At 33.7% G+C, this 20,500-nt stretch overlaps 1 protein-coding gene across 1 annotated transcript in view; it reads right to left on the minus strand.

Annotated features, from left to right (window-relative positions):
* Window positions 1-201: 201 nt before the first annotated feature.
* The window catches only part of LOC114040529 (translocation protein SEC63 homolog), a gene marked incomplete at its 3' end in the record, with an annotated part of 36,757 nt that continues 16,458 nt past the window's right edge, over window positions 202-20,500 (minus strand). Inside the window, exons 2-11 of the mRNA XM_027858653.1 lie at window positions 16,610-16,709; window positions 13,064-13,178; window positions 11,298-11,410; window positions 6,836-6,897; window positions 6,217-6,275; window positions 4,640-4,690; window positions 3,984-4,092; window positions 1,980-2,074; window positions 1,701-1,833; window positions 202-294 (exon numbers count right to left, since the gene is read on the minus strand). Of these exons, the coding sequence (XP_027714454.1) occupies window positions 202-294; window positions 1,701-1,833; window positions 1,980-2,074; window positions 3,984-4,092; window positions 4,640-4,690; window positions 6,217-6,275; window positions 6,836-6,897; window positions 11,298-11,410; window positions 13,064-13,178; window positions 16,610-16,709 (930 nt within the window). The remainder of the gene's footprint in view (window positions 295-1,700; window positions 1,834-1,979; window positions 2,075-3,983; window positions 4,093-4,639; window positions 4,691-6,216; window positions 6,276-6,835; window positions 6,898-11,297; window positions 11,411-13,063; window positions 13,179-16,609; window positions 16,710-20,500) is intronic.

The raw sequence follows: 20,500 nt of genomic DNA on the forward strand, positions 1-20,500 counted from the left end.
TTAACTAATTCTTATCCTTTTGTTATAAGTATGTCTTTATATAAAATAAAAATGAAAAAGTAAAGAGGGAAAAGATAAATAAAACTCCAAAACACTGATTGTCAGAATTCACTTAAGTATCAGTAAATCTGTGAATATTGAGAATTATAATCTACATATGCTTGCAAGAAAGAGGACAAGATAATTATGTTTCCTCCTCACCTTCACGGCTCCGAGCCATTATTATTAGTTGGCAGATTACATTAACCATTTCTTGCAGTAAGGCAGGGCACTTTTTCAGGATAAATTGCTGATCTACAAAATAATCAAAGATCTCAGGGAAATCTTGCTAGTTTTTATAACTAGATCATCTTTATCAACCGTAGCAACACGAACTATGCAAACTCACTTCCCACATGCAAGAAAAACTTAGATACTTGCTTTGATTACAATTTTATAAGGTTACCTTAAAAAGTCTTCCTAAACTTTATCATAATGAAGTCAGGGAACCCTATGATCCCTCAAATCCAAAATTATAAAGAATTTTAACATGAATCTTAAGCTTAGGAACTTACTTCTCTACTTTTTTCTCTAACAAATTTAATCCTGCTTTACTTCAGAAGCTTGAGTAATTACCATTTGGTGAAATTTCCATGTTAACTACAATTACTGACAGGCAAAAAACTAAGAATAGATATCAAATGAACTCATTCAAACAAAGAGTATTTTTTAAAAGTGGAAAAAGTACTACTCAGAGTAATATTTAACTCTGTCATCCATCTTTACTATACCAAATACAGAAAATATTATTCCGGCATCCATCATATTTTTAACCTACACAAAAATGATTTTAAAAGAAAGATGGACACATTCAACACTGAAAATTGATGAGAAGACACAAATGTTTATAAAGATCTCAGCAGCCAAGGCAAAATAAAGCTTATTTCTGACTTGAGTCAATAATAAGAACTGCCATGTTAATTCATCAATTAATCAGTATTTAACTGTCTAGTTTTCAGAAACACTTATTAAGATTTCTTTTGTGGATTAAAAAAATGTTTTATAAATACTTTATCATTTGTAAAATTTCCATTTAAAAAGATCCTAAAAATAAGTAACTTTCCCAAAATCACTGATGCTTCAAAAGACTCTCCAGTTCACTTTAAAGTGTTTCTGGACCAATGAAAATTTTAATGGGAACTAAGCAAAGAAGCTTCAGTACTGGCCATGGATCTAAAACTATAAAAACGTATCTATAAAATCATCAAAGATCTCAGGGAAACTTTTCTAATTTTTATGACTAGATAATAACATCCACAGAAACATCCATAGGATCCCCTACCCTACCCCAACCACTACCCTCCCACGCTCAATGTATAAGATTGTTTTTGTAGAAAAGAGGGCCATTATTTCAAGGCTCTGAAAGACAAGCTTTTTTTTTGTTCTTTTAAGAAGGGCTACAAATAACTTGAAAGTAACCTTCCCAAAATTAGAATTGTCACCTTGAAACAAAACACTAAATTTTAACACATCAAAATACCTGACGTATTAGGCTATTTGTAAAGTAATTACATAGCATATAGATTCCTTTTTAAAGGGTCCTTGAGCAATTATTTGATTGAGCAGAAATGAATAGCTATGTAAACACTATAGCATGAGGTCTAATTAAATCTGATGTTTTGGTCCCACTAAAGTCTTTTAGATGTTAGAATCATAATTACCTTCTTCAAGTGTTTCAGGAATTTTCATCCTAGCAAGATGAGAGAGTAAAAGAACTCTGGCCTTCAAGCTGTACGGGCAGGTAAGTGGAGGCTCATTCTTCTTTAAATTAATACTGCCAATTTCTCTGATCAGCTAGGTAAATGAGATAAATACTTAACATATTTACACACACACACACACACACACACATACACACATTCACACACATATATATACACACAGTAGCACTGGATTTAATATCCAAACGTTAAGCAAAATACTTTTGGAAATGACCTAACCTGGGGTATTTGAATATTATCAGCTGGTCTGCTTGTGGCATCTTTATTATACTGAGGATCAAATTCAGAGGCTCCAGCTAATACCATTATGAGACCTGCCAAAACAATAAAAATTAGAAAAATAAATCAATTTGCATATTTACTAAATTCCCCTAGACAACTTCATTAACACTAGAGCAACAGATACTACTTTGTAACATACATCATGATACGTTTATTGAAGCTTCAAAAATGGCAGAAACAAATTTTCACTCTTTACTATGTATGCCTAGGGTATTATTTTGAGAAAGAAATATGCCTCACTCTTAAAATTAATATATCACTACAACTCAGCAGAAACATATATCACTAACTTCAGAATCCAAAAGGATCCGTTAAAAATAAACAAATTCTATTCAAGAAGTTGCACCCAAGTGTCCCTAAACTAAAAATGGGATGCAAACATCTCTTTACCCATTGCAAAATAAAAAGTTCATGGAGGCAATAAGCCAAATATATCCAAAATTTTAACCCATATCAACCTAGGTAATACGAAACCATGGTTTCACTGGGCATTGTCTGGGTGAAGAGGAAGACCTTTTTAGCAGCTCTTAAGCAGCATCGATTTTGAAGTTATTAAAACACATGCTACTGAAATATTAAATACAATAATAAAATGTCAATGCCCTGAAAATGTCAGGCACCTGGAACAAACCAGAAATGCTATTACACTATTGTCAAAAACCCCTTAAATTCTATCATAAACCTGCAATACCTTCAAAAAAAAGTAAAAAGCTTATGCTTAACACAAGTCAAGATACTATATTACATAGGAAGACAGAAATCTAATAACTCATTTCTCAAGAATTTTAGATGTGTTTACATCTCAGTCACATGTGCCTGATTATCCATCTAGAAAATTATTGCCTTTCCAATTTCCAAGGAAAATGATGTGAGAATCAAGAACATAACTATAGGTAAGTTGAAGACAAGTCCAAAAACCTGCTTGGCATTTCTGATTTTTAAAAGATACATACTAATAAAATACAACAATGTGAAATGTGAACTTGAAATATTTTTGTTGTCCTGCTAAAGAATGAGTTCCGGGGCAGCTAGGTGGCATAGTGGATAGAGTTCCGGCCCTGCAGTCAGGAGGACCCGAGTTCAAATGCGACCTTAGACATTTGACACGTACTAGCTGTATGACCCTGGGCAAGTCACTTAACACTGCCTCACCAAAAAAAAAAAAAAGAGAGAGAGAGTTCCTCATTCTGCAAAAGGACATATACACAAAAGTGAGTAGAAGATACAGGAAAACAGATATGAACTTATTGGAGATGTCCAGGAAGTGTAACAGGAGACAGTGCCTCAGGATATAGTGAGTTCTTTATCACTGAAGGTCTTCAAGCAGAGACGCCTAATTGGTGAAAGGTTACAGAGGGAATTTATGCTTCAAGTAGGGGTTAGACTAAAAAATCTGAAGCCCCCTTCAAACTCTAAGATTCAATAGTTCAGAAATGCTAGAAGTTATGAATAAAATTTAGAAAGAAAAGTAGTTTTGCAGCACAGAAATGTACCTTTAGTGAAGCATATCCACGAGCAGGAGGAAAATAGGATAGTCACCTTCTTAAGCCCACATACAGTCTAGCAGTTTTCTTTCAATACGCTAAATATCAAGGATCCTTTTATGTTTATTAATACAAAACTGTACATCTAGTTTTTATCATCAAATTTCAGATGAAAAAATAACCAAATGAATGAATAATGCAAATACTGAAATTGAGAAATTTGAAGTATATTAGCATCTTCTCGGAACTTTAGTAATTTAAGATAAACTATTTAGAATAGTCATGATATTGGAAATTAGAATTTCTCCAGGACAAGCATTTCTCTAACACAGTTAACAAACATAAAACTGAATTAACTAAATATAAAATGCTACAGTATTTGTAGATTTTTAAGTACAGAAAGGATGTAACCTAAAGTACAAAACTAATGACAGAACATCACATTTGCTTTACTCACGTTTCATATCCATGTTCCGGGTTTTATACACAAAATATGTATAGATTTGAGTTGTGCGGATTAAGATCTGGTCTCCACTATAACGTATTGATCTATACCACCAAGAGCCCTAAGACATGAATAAAATAATATGAAAGACTAAACTGACAGCAAATTTCTTGGATAAAAACTCCAAAATGAAAACCATGTTTAAAAATAAAAGTTAATGTCATGATTTTCTAAGAGCCAACATTCTCCTCCTTCCTCCAATGTCTCTAAGTCAACAGATAACAACTGAAATTTAGTGTAAATATCAGTTTATTCCACATCAACAATTAGTCGATGCTGACATTAGACTGAATTAAACTTAAGTCTTTTCTGTGTTTATCAATGAGTTAAAAAAGTTTCAGCTAGAATTTGCTTTGAGACAAGAGCATAAGATAAAGCGTGTCCTAAATAAAATTCTAGACCAAGAGTTTAAGCAGAACAATATGTTCAAGAAGTTAATTTTAATGTTAATCAAGTGAAAAGTAACTTTAGATAAAATATCATACAAAATAAGGTTTCCAGCTTTTAAGCTCAAATATTTAATAACATCCTTTGTAACTGAAATTCACAAATATTTCACCCTAAGTTTAGTACTAAAAACATAATAAATTCCGATTTAAAATTCTTACCACTACAACTGGAAGGATAACCATAAAAGCCAACCCATACACAAGTAAAACCTGGGGTGGGGAAAAAAGGGAAAAAGAGTTACCGACATCATGAAGAATACATGAATTATCATAAATGACACATTCTATAGACAAGGTTAGGAAAAAAGAGATATAGAGTAAGAGACACTGTCAGGATCTACCATCAATTGCTAACTTGTTTAGAAACCCCTATATAAACTGCTGAAATGTTCATTTCAATCTCATACATGCTTAATGGTATCCTGATGATTGGCATTTAACTCCACCCAGTAGGTCCTGGATTCCTGGCCTTGGCCTCTCAAATGCATTGTCTTGTCTGGCTAGATTCCTAACCTATCACAGTTCTGACTTTTAGAACTGTGTGATACTTAAATCTTGTCCTATCATTCTAGATTCCTAACCTAGTGCTGCTTCCCCTTATTTCTAATGACTGTCTATAGAGTCTACCTGGCAAGTCCTGTCCCATTCCATGCCAAAGCACAACAAACATGCCTATAGTAAATTAATAAGACTGTAATGGCCAGTTACAATGATTCTTACAGATCTGTCACTCTGCCATAAAACAAGATAATATTTAATAACTAATTACAGACATTTTCAACTGAAAATATTTTTAAACCATCGGATACGAATCAAAGCAGGCTAGTAAGTAAAAATGTTAAGTACGTCACACATAGGATGAAGATTTACGACCTTATGGATCTAGTCCAAGCCCCTTATTTTACAATAACTAAAGATGAAAAAGTTAAGTGATTTGCAGAGCATTTTCACAGAGGTAGTTAATTAGTACAGATGGGATTCAAAACCATGTCCTCTTATTCCAAATCCATTGCTAGCCATTTAACCATGCTGCCTTTCATCTTCTCTATCTGATCAAGAAATAAAGTAATTCCCAAGTTTTTTTTAAAGTTCCAATGACTTCTTATTACTATTTATTCTGACACTTTATTTCTTCCTAAAATTGCCAATAGAACATATTTTAAATTCGGGTAATTTAAATTCCACAAGGCAGGGGCCAATCAATGGGTTAGAAGTTATTCTCAAATTTTCCAAAAGGAACTACCACCCATTTTAGACTTTATGCATACTTTTAGAATTTTGGCCATCAAAATGTACTCTCCCACCGCAGCAGCAATAAAAATGAACCAATTCCCTCGCTCATTAGCTTAAGAATTACACATTATATAACAAAGAACAGATGGTGGTTGTTCAGTTGTTGTTTTTTTCAGTTGTGTCCAATTCTTTGGGACCCCATTTGGGGTTCTCTTGACAAAGATACTGGAGTCGTTTGCCATCTCCTTCTCCAACTCATTTTACAGATGAGGAAACTGAGACAAACAGGGTTAAGTGATTTGCCCAGTCACAAAGCTAGTAAGTGTCTGAGGCCAGATTTGAACTCAGGGAAATTTGTCTTCCTGACTCCAGGTTCAGCACTCTATCCACTACAACACCTAGCTGCCCCAACAAAAACAGGGCAACACACTAAACTTGTGTCTAGCAGTCTCATATCATACACAATCATCATATTTCTTAAATTTTTAACTGAGAAAACTTACCAAAATGGAGTTTTTCTGATCCACAATCCAAGCCGGCAAAGCAATTCCAAAACTTGTGGCTAAAAGAATAAAAACATCCAAGCTTCTAAAAGGAATTTCAACTTGTTATACAAGGCTTTATTAAGGACACAAAAAAAGTAAAAGTACTAGAGAGTACCAAATTTATGATTCTCAAATTTACAAGGTAATAATCTACAGATTTGAATGGAGAATTTAGGACTCAACTTCTTGCTGAACTCCAAAAAAAAAACTAGTTTTTTTTTCTATTTTTGGACCTGAATTTTTGTAATAATTTAAATAGAAGAAATTGAATTTTCAACCGCCTTTCAAGTTAGCTTGAAGCGATTTAACAATTACACCAATTATTATATTTACTTCTTGACTACAGTTTTTCCTAGAAATTTTGTGGGCCTGACTCTTCAAGCTAGTTTCGTGGATAAAGGGAAAAAACGTATTTAAATGACACTTAACTTTACACAGGATATATGTTTCATTCAAGCTTTTGAAATATACATATTCACTCTCTTACCTTTTAAAAAAGCAAAGATATGCTTTCTAATCTAGTTACAAATTTTGCAATATCCACTCCTATAACACTGGAAATTTTAAGAACCATTACCTTGTGGCCCATCTGGATTCCCATATTCTTCCCAATTTTTCCGAGATTCTTCATCAGTTAAACTAGCATTAAAAAAAAAATTCAAAAATCAGAAAGACATGCTAACATTAACAAATACTCACAATAGAGCCACCTTGCATTTCCAAGATGCACAATTTTCGAAAGTGTTTTCACATACTTTGCCTAGCATGATCTTTACAACAACCTTGAGAAGTACACAGGGCTATTTTTATGATTCTTATGTTGGAGATGAGAAGCAGGGAAAAAAAGTCAAGAGCCTGGTAAAAGGAGCACAAAAAAAATGGAAAAAGATGTACAAAAATTCACTAAAGAAAACAATTCCTTAAAAATTAGAATTGGGCAAGCAGAAGCTAATGACTCCATGAGACAACAAGAATCAATCAAAGAAAATCAAAAGAATGAAAAAAAAAAACAAAACAAGAAAATGTGAAATATCTCATTGGAAAAACAACTGACCTGGAAAACAGATTCAAAAGAGATGATTTAAGAATTATTACCTGAAAGCCATGATGATTAAAAAAAAAAAAGAAGCCTGGACAGCACTTTCTGAGTATGCTTCTATTTGTATCAAGACTCCCTCAGTTCTTTCTCTGGGGATGGACAGCATTTTTCATTATAAATCCTTCAGAGTTGTTTTGGATCACTGTATTGCTGAGAACAGCCAAGTCATTCACAGTTGATCATTTTTATTGCTCTTACAGTTTACAACGTTCTCCTGATTCTACTCATTTCACTTCGTATCAGTTCATGTAAGTCTTTCCAGATTTTTCTGAGAGTATCTTGCTTGTCATTTCTTATAGCACAATAATATTTTATCACAATCATATACATAGCTTGTTCAACCATTCCCCAATTGATGGGCAACACCTGCATTTCCAGTTCTTAGCTACCACTAAAAGAGCTGTTATAAATATTTTTATATTTTTTCCTTTTTCCTTTTTTTAAAAATCTCTTTGGGATATACTGGATCAAAGTGTATGCACAGTTGGTATTACTGGATCAAAGGGTATGCACAGTTTTATAGCCCTTTGGGCATAGTTCCAAATTGCTCTCCCAGAATGGTTAGATCAATCACAACTCCACCAACACTGTATTAGTATCCCAGTTTTCCCACATCCCCTCCAACATTTACCATTTTCCTTTTCTGTCATATTAGTCAATCTGATAGGTGTGACATGGCACCTGAGAGTAATTTGCACTTATTTAATCAATAGTGGTTTAGAGAATTTTTCATATGACTACAGATAGCTTTAATTTCTTCATCTGAAAACTGTCTTTCATATCCTTTGAGCATTTATCAATAGGAGAATGACTTATATTCTTATAAATCTGACCCAATTCTCTATGTTTGAAAAATGAGGTCTTTATCAGAAACACTTGAGGTAAAAATTATTTCCCAGCTTCCTGTTTTCCTTGTAATCTTAGTAGCCATGGTTTTTGGGGTTGTTGTTTTTTTAATGAATGCTAAAAATTATCTTTAAGTGTAATTGGGGAAAAAATAAAATATTATTTAAAAATCAAAAAGAAAAAAATAAAGAGAAATGCTGGGGAAACTGAAAATCATTCTCGAAGAAACTGGCCTTGATTATTACATCTTAAACTATTTCTTACTTCATATTTCACACTAAATTCAAAATGAATGTGACCTGAAGATTAAAGATCATATCACATAAAAATTAGAAGAAAAGCAGTTAGTCAATAAATATTAAGTGTATATTATATGCCAGGCACTATGCTAAACAGATTACACACCTTTCATAGCTATGAGCAAGATACATCTGAGAGGGTAGGAGGACAGAAAACTGGATCTCCTCACCTTGCCAAGACTAAAGTAGAGCTGCCACTCAGAGGCCTGACTCCACTACTGATCAGCATAAGAGTTATGACCTGTTCCATTTCCAACCCAAGCCAGTTTATCCATCCTTAAGCAGCCCCTCCTTCCTGGGGGCTTACCATGTTGGTGCCAGACTTAGTGAAGACATGCATTCAGCTTCAGCTTATTGCAGCTGAAAACTCCCAAATTCAAGTAATTCACCAGCCTCAGCTTCCCCAAAGATAATCAATAAAATTTATTTTAAAAAATAAAAGGTTTTATAAATCTTGAAGAACTATGTAAGTGAGCTATTATTACAGCAAGAGACTAATAGAAGTGACTATATCAGGCTGAAGAATTTGAGTGAAACAAAATCATTGCTTAATAGTCACTGAATAAAAACACAAAAGTAGCAAGGTTCTGATAACAAAATTTCCTTGGAAATCAATATGTAAAAGTATTTTGCTGATGACAATGAAAAATACCAAAATTACAAAACTATTTAAATCATAATTTACAAAGTTTTTGAAATAAAGGAATACAAATCAACCTAAACGTTTATGTAAAAAAGTTTTATAACTCTACCCTATACCCTAAACCTTTTGTTTACATCTTTACTATGTGCCTCTAAGCTACAACAGTAAAGGGAAATCTGCTTAACAGCAGATTGTATACATACAGGAGTTTTCTAGTCATATATAAGAATCATATATTCAACACCCCAGGAAATCATCAAAGGACTTTATTTTGACAGTCCTATAACCTCTCCACTCTGGAACACTATGAAAAAATGCTATAAGAGAATGAGAACATAGCTGTCCTATTTTCTATACCATCATTGAACATATAGTTGACTCTGAGCTACTGTAGCAATAATAAGCAAAGGATTAAAATACTATCATCATGCTTTTGCACAAAAGACCTAATTAGACTTGTCAACTGTGACCTGTCATTCCAGCATCTAACTTCAATCTGCAAGTAAATTACTTCTCCACGGACCTTTTCCCAGGAATAGATATTTGGGGCTTCAAGTATATAATGGTGGGAGGGGGAGGCTGAGAAGGGGAGTAAGGACATGGGAAAATCTCGTTTTGTTTTTAGGAGCAGAACTGTGGGAAGAGAACTATGGAGAAAAGAAAGGAAAACACCTTACAGGCAATTTTTTTTTTTTAATTACTTAAAGGTTTAAGACACAGTGACTCTGAATGGTACCACTGGTAACCCAGTGATACAGGGCAAATTATTCTACTTTCTGAGCTATGCCATTCACAGTACAGCAAGTAATCCGCAAAGACTAAACTATTTATTTAAAATTATTTCCATCACAGCATCACTGGTCCTACTTCTTGGAGTAGGAGCTGCCAGCATACAGCATGCATGAATCAAACTCTCCTCAAAATACAACTATTCTAGGCCATAACTATTTAACATATAAGTGAATATGGATAGGAATAAGAAAGAAGAGAAGCTTCTGGCAAATCTATCACATCTATCCAGTCCTGACAATCCCTATCAATCACCAAACTCACTTTAATAACAAAGAGAAAAAGACCCTTTGTTTTCAGAAAAAAATATTGAGAAGAGAAGGAAAAATGGAAATCACAGTACACAAACAATCTACTAATCCTCACCACCATTACTTAACTATTAGATTACCGAAAGGATCTTTTTCAAAGGGGGTAAAGATGAGAGGGATCACAGTAGGGTAAAGTTTCTTAACCTGGGTCTGTGAACTTTCAAAAAAAATTCTGTTAATTGTATTTCAGCATAATTGGTTTCCTTTTGTAATTCTAGGTATTTTATTTTATGCATTTAAAAACAGTATTCTGAGAAGGAATGAAGAAGACTGCCAAGGGGGTTCATGGGAAAAAATGTTAAGAATTTCTGCAACTGGAAAGGTCCCACATATGAAATTATTCTGATGTATTAGCAAATGTCTGCAGGAATCATTTGGCAACAAATACAACTCAATAAAATAGTGGAAAAGATTAACACATATACAACACCTGTACTGAACCATTCTAGTTTAGGCAATGTAGGAAAATCAAATTAGAAGTTTTGAAAGCCTTCTTTTAAGGAAAAACTGATGAATATCCAAAATAAAATCCTAAATACCCAGGTAGAAAAGGAGTAAGCTATCAGAGTAAGGATAACAGAAAAAGTATGAGACTAAAAATAAAAGACTCAACAGCAGATCAGATAGAACTTTTAAAGGAAGAAAAACAAAGAGAATGTATACATCCATCTACACACACACACACACACACACACACAGATAAAAAGATAAGCTAGAATGACATGTTAGAAAGACGACATTAAAGCTACAGGGTAGAAAGGCGGGTAAGGAAAGAAAAGAAGAAATGGAGACAGGGAGGGGCCTAACACTTCCAAAAAAGCTTAACATGTCATTTTATTTATATCATCATTCAATAATTCATATGGCAAATATATCTGTCAATATGTAAACTAAAGTTACTTGAAATCAAGGCTTAAATAGCCCTTTGGAATAGTCTGCCAACCAGTGCCATAGATGAGAGCTTCAACAACACGAGAATTCAACATTTTATAAGAAAAGTAGTAACCAAATAAGCACTTTAATTTCTTTGAGAATGTGAACAAGATACTTACGCAGCATAGGCCTTTGCTATTCTCATGAACATAACTTCATCTCCTCCTTTATCTGGATGATATTTAAGTGACAGCAAACGATATTGTTTCTTAATTTCTGCTACTGTTGCCCCCTAAAAGAAAAAAAAAACCTTAGTACTAAGTAAACGAGACTGCGCTATACAATCCACCATATTACATAATCTAAAATGCATACAGCAATGAACTAAGAAAAAATAGTTCTATCACTTGTAGAATCCACAGGTGACATTCCACAAAATAAAATATTACACTCAGATTTAAATATCATGGAAGTGGAAGTGTTTTAGAGTAAATTAAAGTTTTTAACTAAAAGAATCATCAAATGAAATAGTTTAATTATCAACATAAAGATCAGAAGACTTATTCAGTTCCATCTGTTTGCCAATATTTCTCTGACCAACTTAATGTCTTGACTAATAATTACTATTAAAAATTTTCTTTATGCTTTTACTTTAGAGTATTAAATTTCCAAAAAGTTATCATGTTTACTGATAATTTTTTCACTTATTTCTAAATTATTTATAGAACAATTAATAAAACCTGAAAATTTCTTCTATGTAATAATACAGGGAACATTTCATAGCATGTAATCCAAACATTATTATATAAACATGTTTTGCAGGCTCAACCTGTGCCACTTAGCAGTTTTTCTGTGTTGAGGTATAGGGAAAGTGGAAGGAACTGGGAAGTAATAGGAAAGAAATTAAGTCCTGTCTGTGCAACCAACAGACCTTGGACAAGTCTCAATTTGAAGGAGGCCTCATTTTCATCATTCATAAGATAAGGCAGCCAAATTAGACCACCTTTCAGACCACCTTTCAGGTCCCTTTCCATTCTACAATGCTAAGCACACTCTAAAAGAAATTTCCAGTTGTTCATCAATCTGAAAATAGCACCTCACATAGGAAGGAGAATGGGGAAGAAGAATATCAAAGGTGAATTTTACATTTCCCCCTATATTTTCCATCATCAATCTTAAGTAATCTTAGCCTTCAAGCGACTCTGGATTTGTCCAACTACTTACTGCAAATTACATCACTGAATCCTGGTCCTATTCATAAGACTATGATCAAACCATAGACGGAATACCCTCCCTACTCACCTCCACTTCTCAGAATGCCTAGTTTCCAACAAACTCAGCTATAGCACTTTTTTCTACATGAAGCCTTTCCTGATTCCTCTGTTGGTGTCTTCTTCCCTCCCCCCCAAAAGTTAACTTGTATTTATTTTTATGTATTTTGAATATATTTATACACATACATGTTCTCTCCTCCAATAAAATGCAAGATCCCTGACAGTAGGAATGTTTTTATTTTTGTATCCCCAACACTTAGATCATAATAGGTGCTTAATAAATGCTTGTTGACTAATCTGTGTTGTTCACTTTAGGTTTAGGTCTCTTCCAGCTCTAAATCTATGATTCTAGCATCTTAGACACCTGTGCACCTCAGATTCTTCTATTCTATTCATTTAACCATCTTTGCAGATATTTAAGAAAAAAAAAAAAACTTCGGCCTACTTAAGTATTTTACCAGCTCACCAAATTCTCAGCAACAGAATAACTAAACAAACAGTAAAAATTAATCCTGATGAAAATAGCCTGGAAAAAAATTTAATACCAGAACTGTGAGTTGCATTTCTAAACTTTTATTTGCCCACTATCTGATTTCTGTTCAAATTTGCATCTACACTAATTGTCATGGGTTCATTAAAGTAATGTGCATTACGCAAAAATCACTACTTACAGGATCCAAATTTAAGACTTCATATGGGTTGTATTCTTGATACTCTCTGTCTGTTTTGGAAACTTTGTATGCAAGGAATAAAAACAATGCCCACCCTGCAAGCAGAATTATCTTCCTGTTTGGGGGGGAAAAAATGAGTATGATGTAAACAAATTTATATATTTTGATTTGTTTGAAAACTGCAAGAAAAAACAGGATGATCAAAACAACAAACACAAAATCTGATTCAGTTCAACAAAATTATGCTATAACATTTAAACTCAACAGCTAAAATTATTATTTAACAGGCTAATCCACTTACTAATTATTGGACCTTTTAACAGAAATAAAAACAAGGTGCATACTTGGGTTTGGTGATTTGTACTGGAAACTCGGAAAAGTTAACATAATAGTTCCACATTGGGTATTGAGACAAGGAACTATTGGAATCCAACTAGAGTAGCCTTCAGGGTCTTTCCTAAAACATAGTTCACAAATTACTTGTTTGGGATTTCATACATTTTGTCCTTGCATTAAGAATGGGGAAGAAGACAAATTAGGAACTACAATGATTATTTTTATTTTAAAAACTATCCTAGGATTAAAGAAATATAAAGGTTCATGATGGCTTTTTAACTATCTAAGCTAGTATCAGCATCTACCTTTTCTCTGAAGTTAAACAGCTTTTAAGCTTTATTTTCATTTAAAGTGAATCAGAAACTGTTTAGTGTTCCCAGTAAAGTAACTTATAGACAAAATAACATTCAAGACGTTCAAAATATCATCAAGTATCAATTTAAATACCAACAGGCAGCAGAACGGGAGAACAAAAATGATTTACCTAAATGTCTCATCATAATCTTCATTGAACCATACGTTTGAAAGTCTAAATTTAAAATGCCGCCAGTAAAATGCTATAAACAATTTTAAACTATTCATTAAAAAGATTAATTCTACCTTTTATTTTATATAAATATATTTTAATAAATATATTTTAAATATATCTATCTGAGGACTAAAATAAAGTTAATCCTTTACAAATACTAAGAAAAACCACTTTGAGTTTTTTGTGGGGTTTGATTTCTGTTGTAGTTATTGTTACTGTTAACACAAAACTGTTTTGCAAACGGGGAGGCATTTTACAATTAAGAAAGAAGACATTTCCCTATCTTTTCACACATTTAAAAGAAAATAAAAATTTATCCAAATTAAAATACCTGAAGGTACTAAAATCAGAATGTTTCATTTAAACATTTAGCCTTTTAAAAAAAAAGTCTTGGATATCAATAGTGCTAGAAATTTGTTTTAAAAAGCTTACTTAAATGTATCAATAATAGCATAAAAAAATGAGGAAAAATTTGGCGGTCTCACCTTCACTGGTTCCTTTCACTCTTTCACTCATAAATGTTGGGATTTTCCAAGGTTCTATTCACAATGCTCTTTTCTTTCTAACTTGCTGCATACACTCCAACTTAAACCCCTATGGATATATTCCTAATCTAATCTTCAATCCTGTATTTCTAATTGCTTCCCAGACATCTCTACCTCAATATCCTTGTCATATCAACTCGATTTATCCAAAAATAAGCTCATCATTTTAAAACTCTTTCCCACTAACTACTACTTCCCAAAGTTGTCTGAATTTGTTTTCTCATTTGTACAATGGAGATAATCATATCTGTAGTAACTACATCATGGAGTTGTTTTGATGCTCAAATGAGATGATATAAGGTAAAGTATCTTACAAAATTTAAAGCACTATGTTAGGTATTATTAAGCACCTACTTAAAATATTAAGCACCTACTAAAGAATGCTGTGCTAGGCAATGGGGATACAAAACTTAAATATCAAACAGTCCTTGCTCTCATGGAGCTTTTATTTTAATGGGAGGAAGGCAGGAACGAAACAAAGAGACATCTACAATATATGCCATTACATGACAAACACATTAGAGTTGCTAAGTAAAAAGCTTTGTGAAGTCCAAGGAAGGTTTATTACTGACAAGAAGAATCAGGAACACTTAATAAAGGAGGTGAACTGGGTTTTAAAGGTTGGGTAGGAAATCAGCAAAGAAGAGAAAAGGGCATTCCAGGCATAGGAAACAACACAAACAAAAGGCATGAACACAAGAAGGCTTCTCCTAATGCTCCTACTTCCTATTAATAGCACCACCAGTCTCCCAGGCAGCCAGGATCAAAACATCAATTACCTTTGACTCCTCTCTCTCCTTTAATTCTCCATTCTAGCCACCAAGTCTTTCAACTGATTCTCACCACCATCATAATAGTTTACTTCTTTCTAGAGCTAAGACGCTTTCAACTGATTTCCCTGCCTTAAGTCTATCTGAGTTCCAGTTCACCTTATGTATCATTGTCTCAATGGTTTTCCTAAAGGACAAAATCTTCCCTATCTCCCTTCTCTACCCTCCACAAAGTTTCCAAATTTTTTTTAAGGCAATTGGGGTTAAGTGACGTGCCCAGGGTCACACAGCTACTAAGTGTCAAGTATTTGGTAGGAGGCCAGATTTGAACTCAAGTCCTCCTGACTTCAGGGCCTGTGCTGTACCCACTGCGCCACCGAGCTGCCCCCTTAAAGCATAGGTTTGATCATTTCACTCTCCTACTCCATAAACTCCTGTGGCTCCTCCCTTTTGCCTGAAGGATCAATGGAAACTCTTTTGGGCATTCAAAGCCCTTCAGAATCTGTTCCCAACTTACCTTTCTAGCCTTATTATATATCACTCCCCTTCAGAATACAGTCAAATTACCATTCCTCACACATAACACTACAACCCCCATTTTCATGTCTTTGCCTAGGCTCCCCTCAATGACTGGAATTCACTCCCTCCTCACTGCTACATCTTAAAATCCCTAGTTTCTTTCAAAGCTCAACTCAAATTTCACTTTCAACATGAGGCTTTCCCTGATTCCCTTAACTGTTAGCAAAATTATCTCCTTATATGTTTTCTTTTCCAATAGAAGGTAAGTTTCTTGACAGCAAAGAATATCTCATCTTTGCATCCCCAGCACCTAGCACAATGCCTGGCATATAGGAGGCACTTGTTGAATGCTTACAGACTGATTTATCTACTATTTACTTAAAAAAAAAAAAAAGTCCAAATTCTTAGCCTAGTATTCAAAGTTCTTCAAGGCCTGGTCCTAATCTATTTCTCCAACCCCCTGGCCAAACTGGACTATCTGACTTTCTCCTGATATATTCCATACTTCCAGCCTCCTCTCCTTTGCTCATACTATTTCCTCTGCCTAGAATATCTTCCTCCCAATTTCCACTTGGTTGAAATCCTACACTCTTCCTTCAAGGTGTTACTCAATCCCACGAAGACTTCCCTGATACTCCACCCCAATGCAGAAACAAACCAATCTTTCTCTAAACTTTCACAGTTTTGTCTGAAGCCCTCTTAGAGCACTTATCATATTCTGCCTTTTATAATATTTACTTATGAACATGTTTAATCTTCCAACAGCAGGAACTCAATTTTTTCTCAGCACAGTGCCTTGCACTTAGTAGGCAACTAAATACTTTCTGAATGAAGAATTGATACTTACTTTATTGTGGGAATTACATTCGGCTGTGGTTTTAATAACCGCAAACGATACCATAAACATCTTCCATATACTTTTCTGATATTTTTTAATCGAGTTTGTTCTGTCAAAAGAAAAAAAAAGAGAAGAGACAGTTACTTTTACTTCAAAGTGAAGGCAAAAGCAGTTACTGTGTTAACCTTTATACCATGTTGGGATAAACAAATACTGCTATTCAAATTTTTTAAAAAGATCACAGAATAGTTTAAGATTTCGGCTATTGCCAATAAGAATAAACCATCTATTTGATAGATAAAAATTTGAATAGTCTAAAAAAAATCCAAACTTTAAAAATTATTTTTCCTATGAACCTTGAAACAGAAATGATTATTCTAACTGGAATACTAAATAAATTTATCTAATATTGGCCTTCACCTCAAAAGGTTTTTAGTTGTAAAGCCAATTATTTCTAATAGAATAGTTTATTCCTCTTCAATTATGAAAGAAAGAATAAAAGGTACAAAACATATCAAAGTAGAATTGAGATTTGCTAGAGGCAGCTAGGTGACAGCAGTGCCTTTGGATATGGAGTCCAGAAGACCAGAGTTCAAATTCAGTCTTAGACACTAAATGTGTAACCCTGGGCTAGCTATTTAACTTGTCTGCCTCAGTTTCCTCATCTGCAAAATGGGGATATTATAATAGCACCTACCTCCCAGGAGTATTGTGAGGATAAAATAAGATGACAGTTGTAAAGCATTCTATAAACCTTGAAATACTGAATATTTACAAATAATGATAATATTTATTTTACTAAATAATATTTACAAATAATAACACTGAATAAATGTTAGCTATTATTAATATCACCACCAAGAAACCTGATGAACTGACAGTCTTCAAAAGTGAAAAATGAGGGGCAGCTAGGTGGTGCAGTGGATACAGCACTGGCCTTGGAGTCAGGGAGACCTGAGTTCAAATCCAGCCTTAGACACATAATACTTCCTAGCTGTGTGACTCTGGGCAAGTCACTTAACCCCAACTGCCTCACTTAAAAAAAAAAAAGTGAAAAATGAAAAAGAAAATCAAAGAGCTTATCATGACTTCCCCTATACTAAAACACTATCAAAACACATTGATCAATTTCTTCCAATTCATATATATGTGTTTAGTGCCATTCTGAAACTTTAAAGGAAGCTTTTTATATATGTATATATGTATAGATATATCTACATATTTTGTTTGTATCATTTCATATGTGTTTGTACATATACACATACATATAAACCTAGAGACATCTATCACCAGCCAAATCACGAACAAATCTTTAGTTTAAAATGAGAACTTTAACAGTGATACTGGAAAACTTGGAAAAGACACAATTCTAGTTCACACCCAGAATCTGACTAAAGTAGAAATGTCATATACCACTTCATTAAACTCACTATTAAATAATAAGAAGTAGCATAGTTTAGTGGAAAGAGGGATGTATTTAAAGTAAGGAAACCTAGATTCAATTCCTGCCTCAGATAAGGCTGTATGTCCACCCGACTTCCTCAATATTTCTAATACCTCACAAGATATTCGTAAGTAAAACACTTTGCAAATAGTAAGCCTAATATTAAACAAATTGTGAGCTTATTACAAAGTATACTTTAAAAAAAACAGTATGTAAACTTGGATTCATGAGACTTCAGAGTTCAAATGCTGCCACTTAAAGAGCCATTATGATCCTAAATAAAATACTCATTAGATTTATGGGATTTTAAAGTCAGAGGAATCTTAGAGATGGTTTAGTCCAGGGATTAGCTTTTTTTTTTTTTTTTAATCTCACAGACTCCTTTGACATTCTGGTGAAATCTATGGAACCCTTCAGAATAATTTTTCAAATAAATAAAATATGTAATATTAGAAAGGAAACCAATTATACTGAAATATAGTCATCAAAAAAATGTTTTAAACAAGTTCACAAATCCCAGGTTAAGAACCCAGGATAGTCTAATCTGACCCTCTTGTTCTATAAATGAGGAAACTAGAGTCCTAAACTACAGTAAGGACTATAACTTGCCCACAGTCACACAGATACTAAGTGGGAGAGCTACAATTCAAAACCTCAGGTCTTCTGTTTTTGAATCCAGGGTTTCAAGAAATTTTCGATGACTCCAAAGGGAACAGAATACTCCAAAGCACTATAGCCTAATGTTCAAATCATTCAAAAGTAAAGATCCCTCTTTTATTTGAAAATCTATCTCAAAATAAAATTAAATCTTTTCCATCAAGATCTTTATGAACTGGGCAATCTGCCTTAAGCTAGCAGAACAGTAATTAGTCACTATTAAAAAGTGTCCACAACTCAAGTTTAAAGGCTTACAGCCCTTGAAGTAAGATGTAACCCTGTTACATTTCAAAATACTTCAGAGTTGGTTAAAAAAAAAATAGAAAGAAAACTGAACTAAAAATTAAGATAACCCTGGTTCCATTGGTAGTTCACAAAGCAGCACAGATTTAGGCCGAGAGAAGGAACTTCAGAGGTCACATAGTCCAACCTCCTCATTTTGGTTGTACTATTATTAACTATGTGATTTAATCTTTCTGTGTCTCAGAAATATCATCTATACCTATTTCAAATACTTTAACATTGTCAATAAACATTAAGGATCTAATGTGAACTGGGCAAAGTACATATTCAGAATACAAATACAAAGCAAACACATACCACCTTGTACTAAATACCAAATGAGTGGTACAAACAATAAGTGTAAAGGAAAGAGTAATATTCACTAAGAACTGGGATATCAAAGATTTCATTTGGTAGTTAAAATTTCACCTGGGCCTTGAAAGAAGGATAAGACTTAGCTATAAAAGGAACAATAGGTAGAAAAGTCTGGCTAGAACAAATGTACCAGGTGGTAGTAGAGTGGAAAGTAATAAGTATATGGGGGCCAGACCACATAGATCCAGCAAGCAACAAACATTTATCACAAGTCTCCTTTATAATCAGGTACTATGGTAGGCACTACTAGGAATAAAGAGAAAAAACTCAAACAGTTCCTGTTCTCAAGGAACTTACATTCTCTATCATGGGAAATAAATGTGTATATATCTCTACACAGCCACACACAAAACATACAAAGGGTAAATGGGAGCAGTGGGCACATACTTGAAACTGGAGAGATCTGGAAAGGCTTCAAGTTGAAGGTGGTCTTGAGCTAAGCTTTGATGGAACTAGGGATTTTAAGAGACAGAGGTGAAAAGCAAATGCAATGAAGACATGGGGTGTATAGTCGGTACAACTGCACAGAGATTAAAGACTGAATGCTGTGCAAGTAGAAATTAAGAAGTCTAGTTTGGCTGGATCATAAGAGTATGTGAAAGAGAGTACTATAAAACAAGATTGAAAAGGTAGGTTGTGAAGAGTTTTAAATACCAAATTGAGTTTGTATTTCATCCCAGAGATAACAGGGAGCCACTGGACTTAAGACAGTTCTAAATTTAAGGCTGAGAATACAGGTTTTATATCTGGAAGACTGTAGTGTATGCTAGAATTTGCATGCAGGCTACTTTGTTATGATAACCAACTAGTAGTTTATAAATTTATAGGCCTTAATCATTACTTAATTTTAATTTACCTACAAATTAGATAACTTAAGAGTTTACTTCCAAAGACAGGAAAAAAGAATGGTAAATGGAAGTGGGGGGGGGGGGGACAGGAAGAGTTGCCTATTTCTCTCTCACACACACACACACATTCTCTATATCTATCAGACTGGTATAGTGAAAAGAATACTAAACTTATCAGTAGACTCAAGTTTGAATTTCAGCTTTTACTTACTATCTGCATGATCTCAGTTTAATAGTAAAATGGGAGTAGAACACTTGTACTATTTATACAACAGAACCCTTATAAAATATTTA

Source organism: Vombatus ursinus, unplaced genomic scaffold (genome assembly GCF_900497805.2).
Source record: "Vombatus ursinus unplaced genomic scaffold, bare-nosed wombat genome assembly UNPS02013365.1, whole genome shotgun sequence".
NCBI classification, from domain to species: domain Eukaryota; kingdom Metazoa; phylum Chordata; class Mammalia; order Diprotodontia; family Vombatidae; genus Vombatus; species Vombatus ursinus.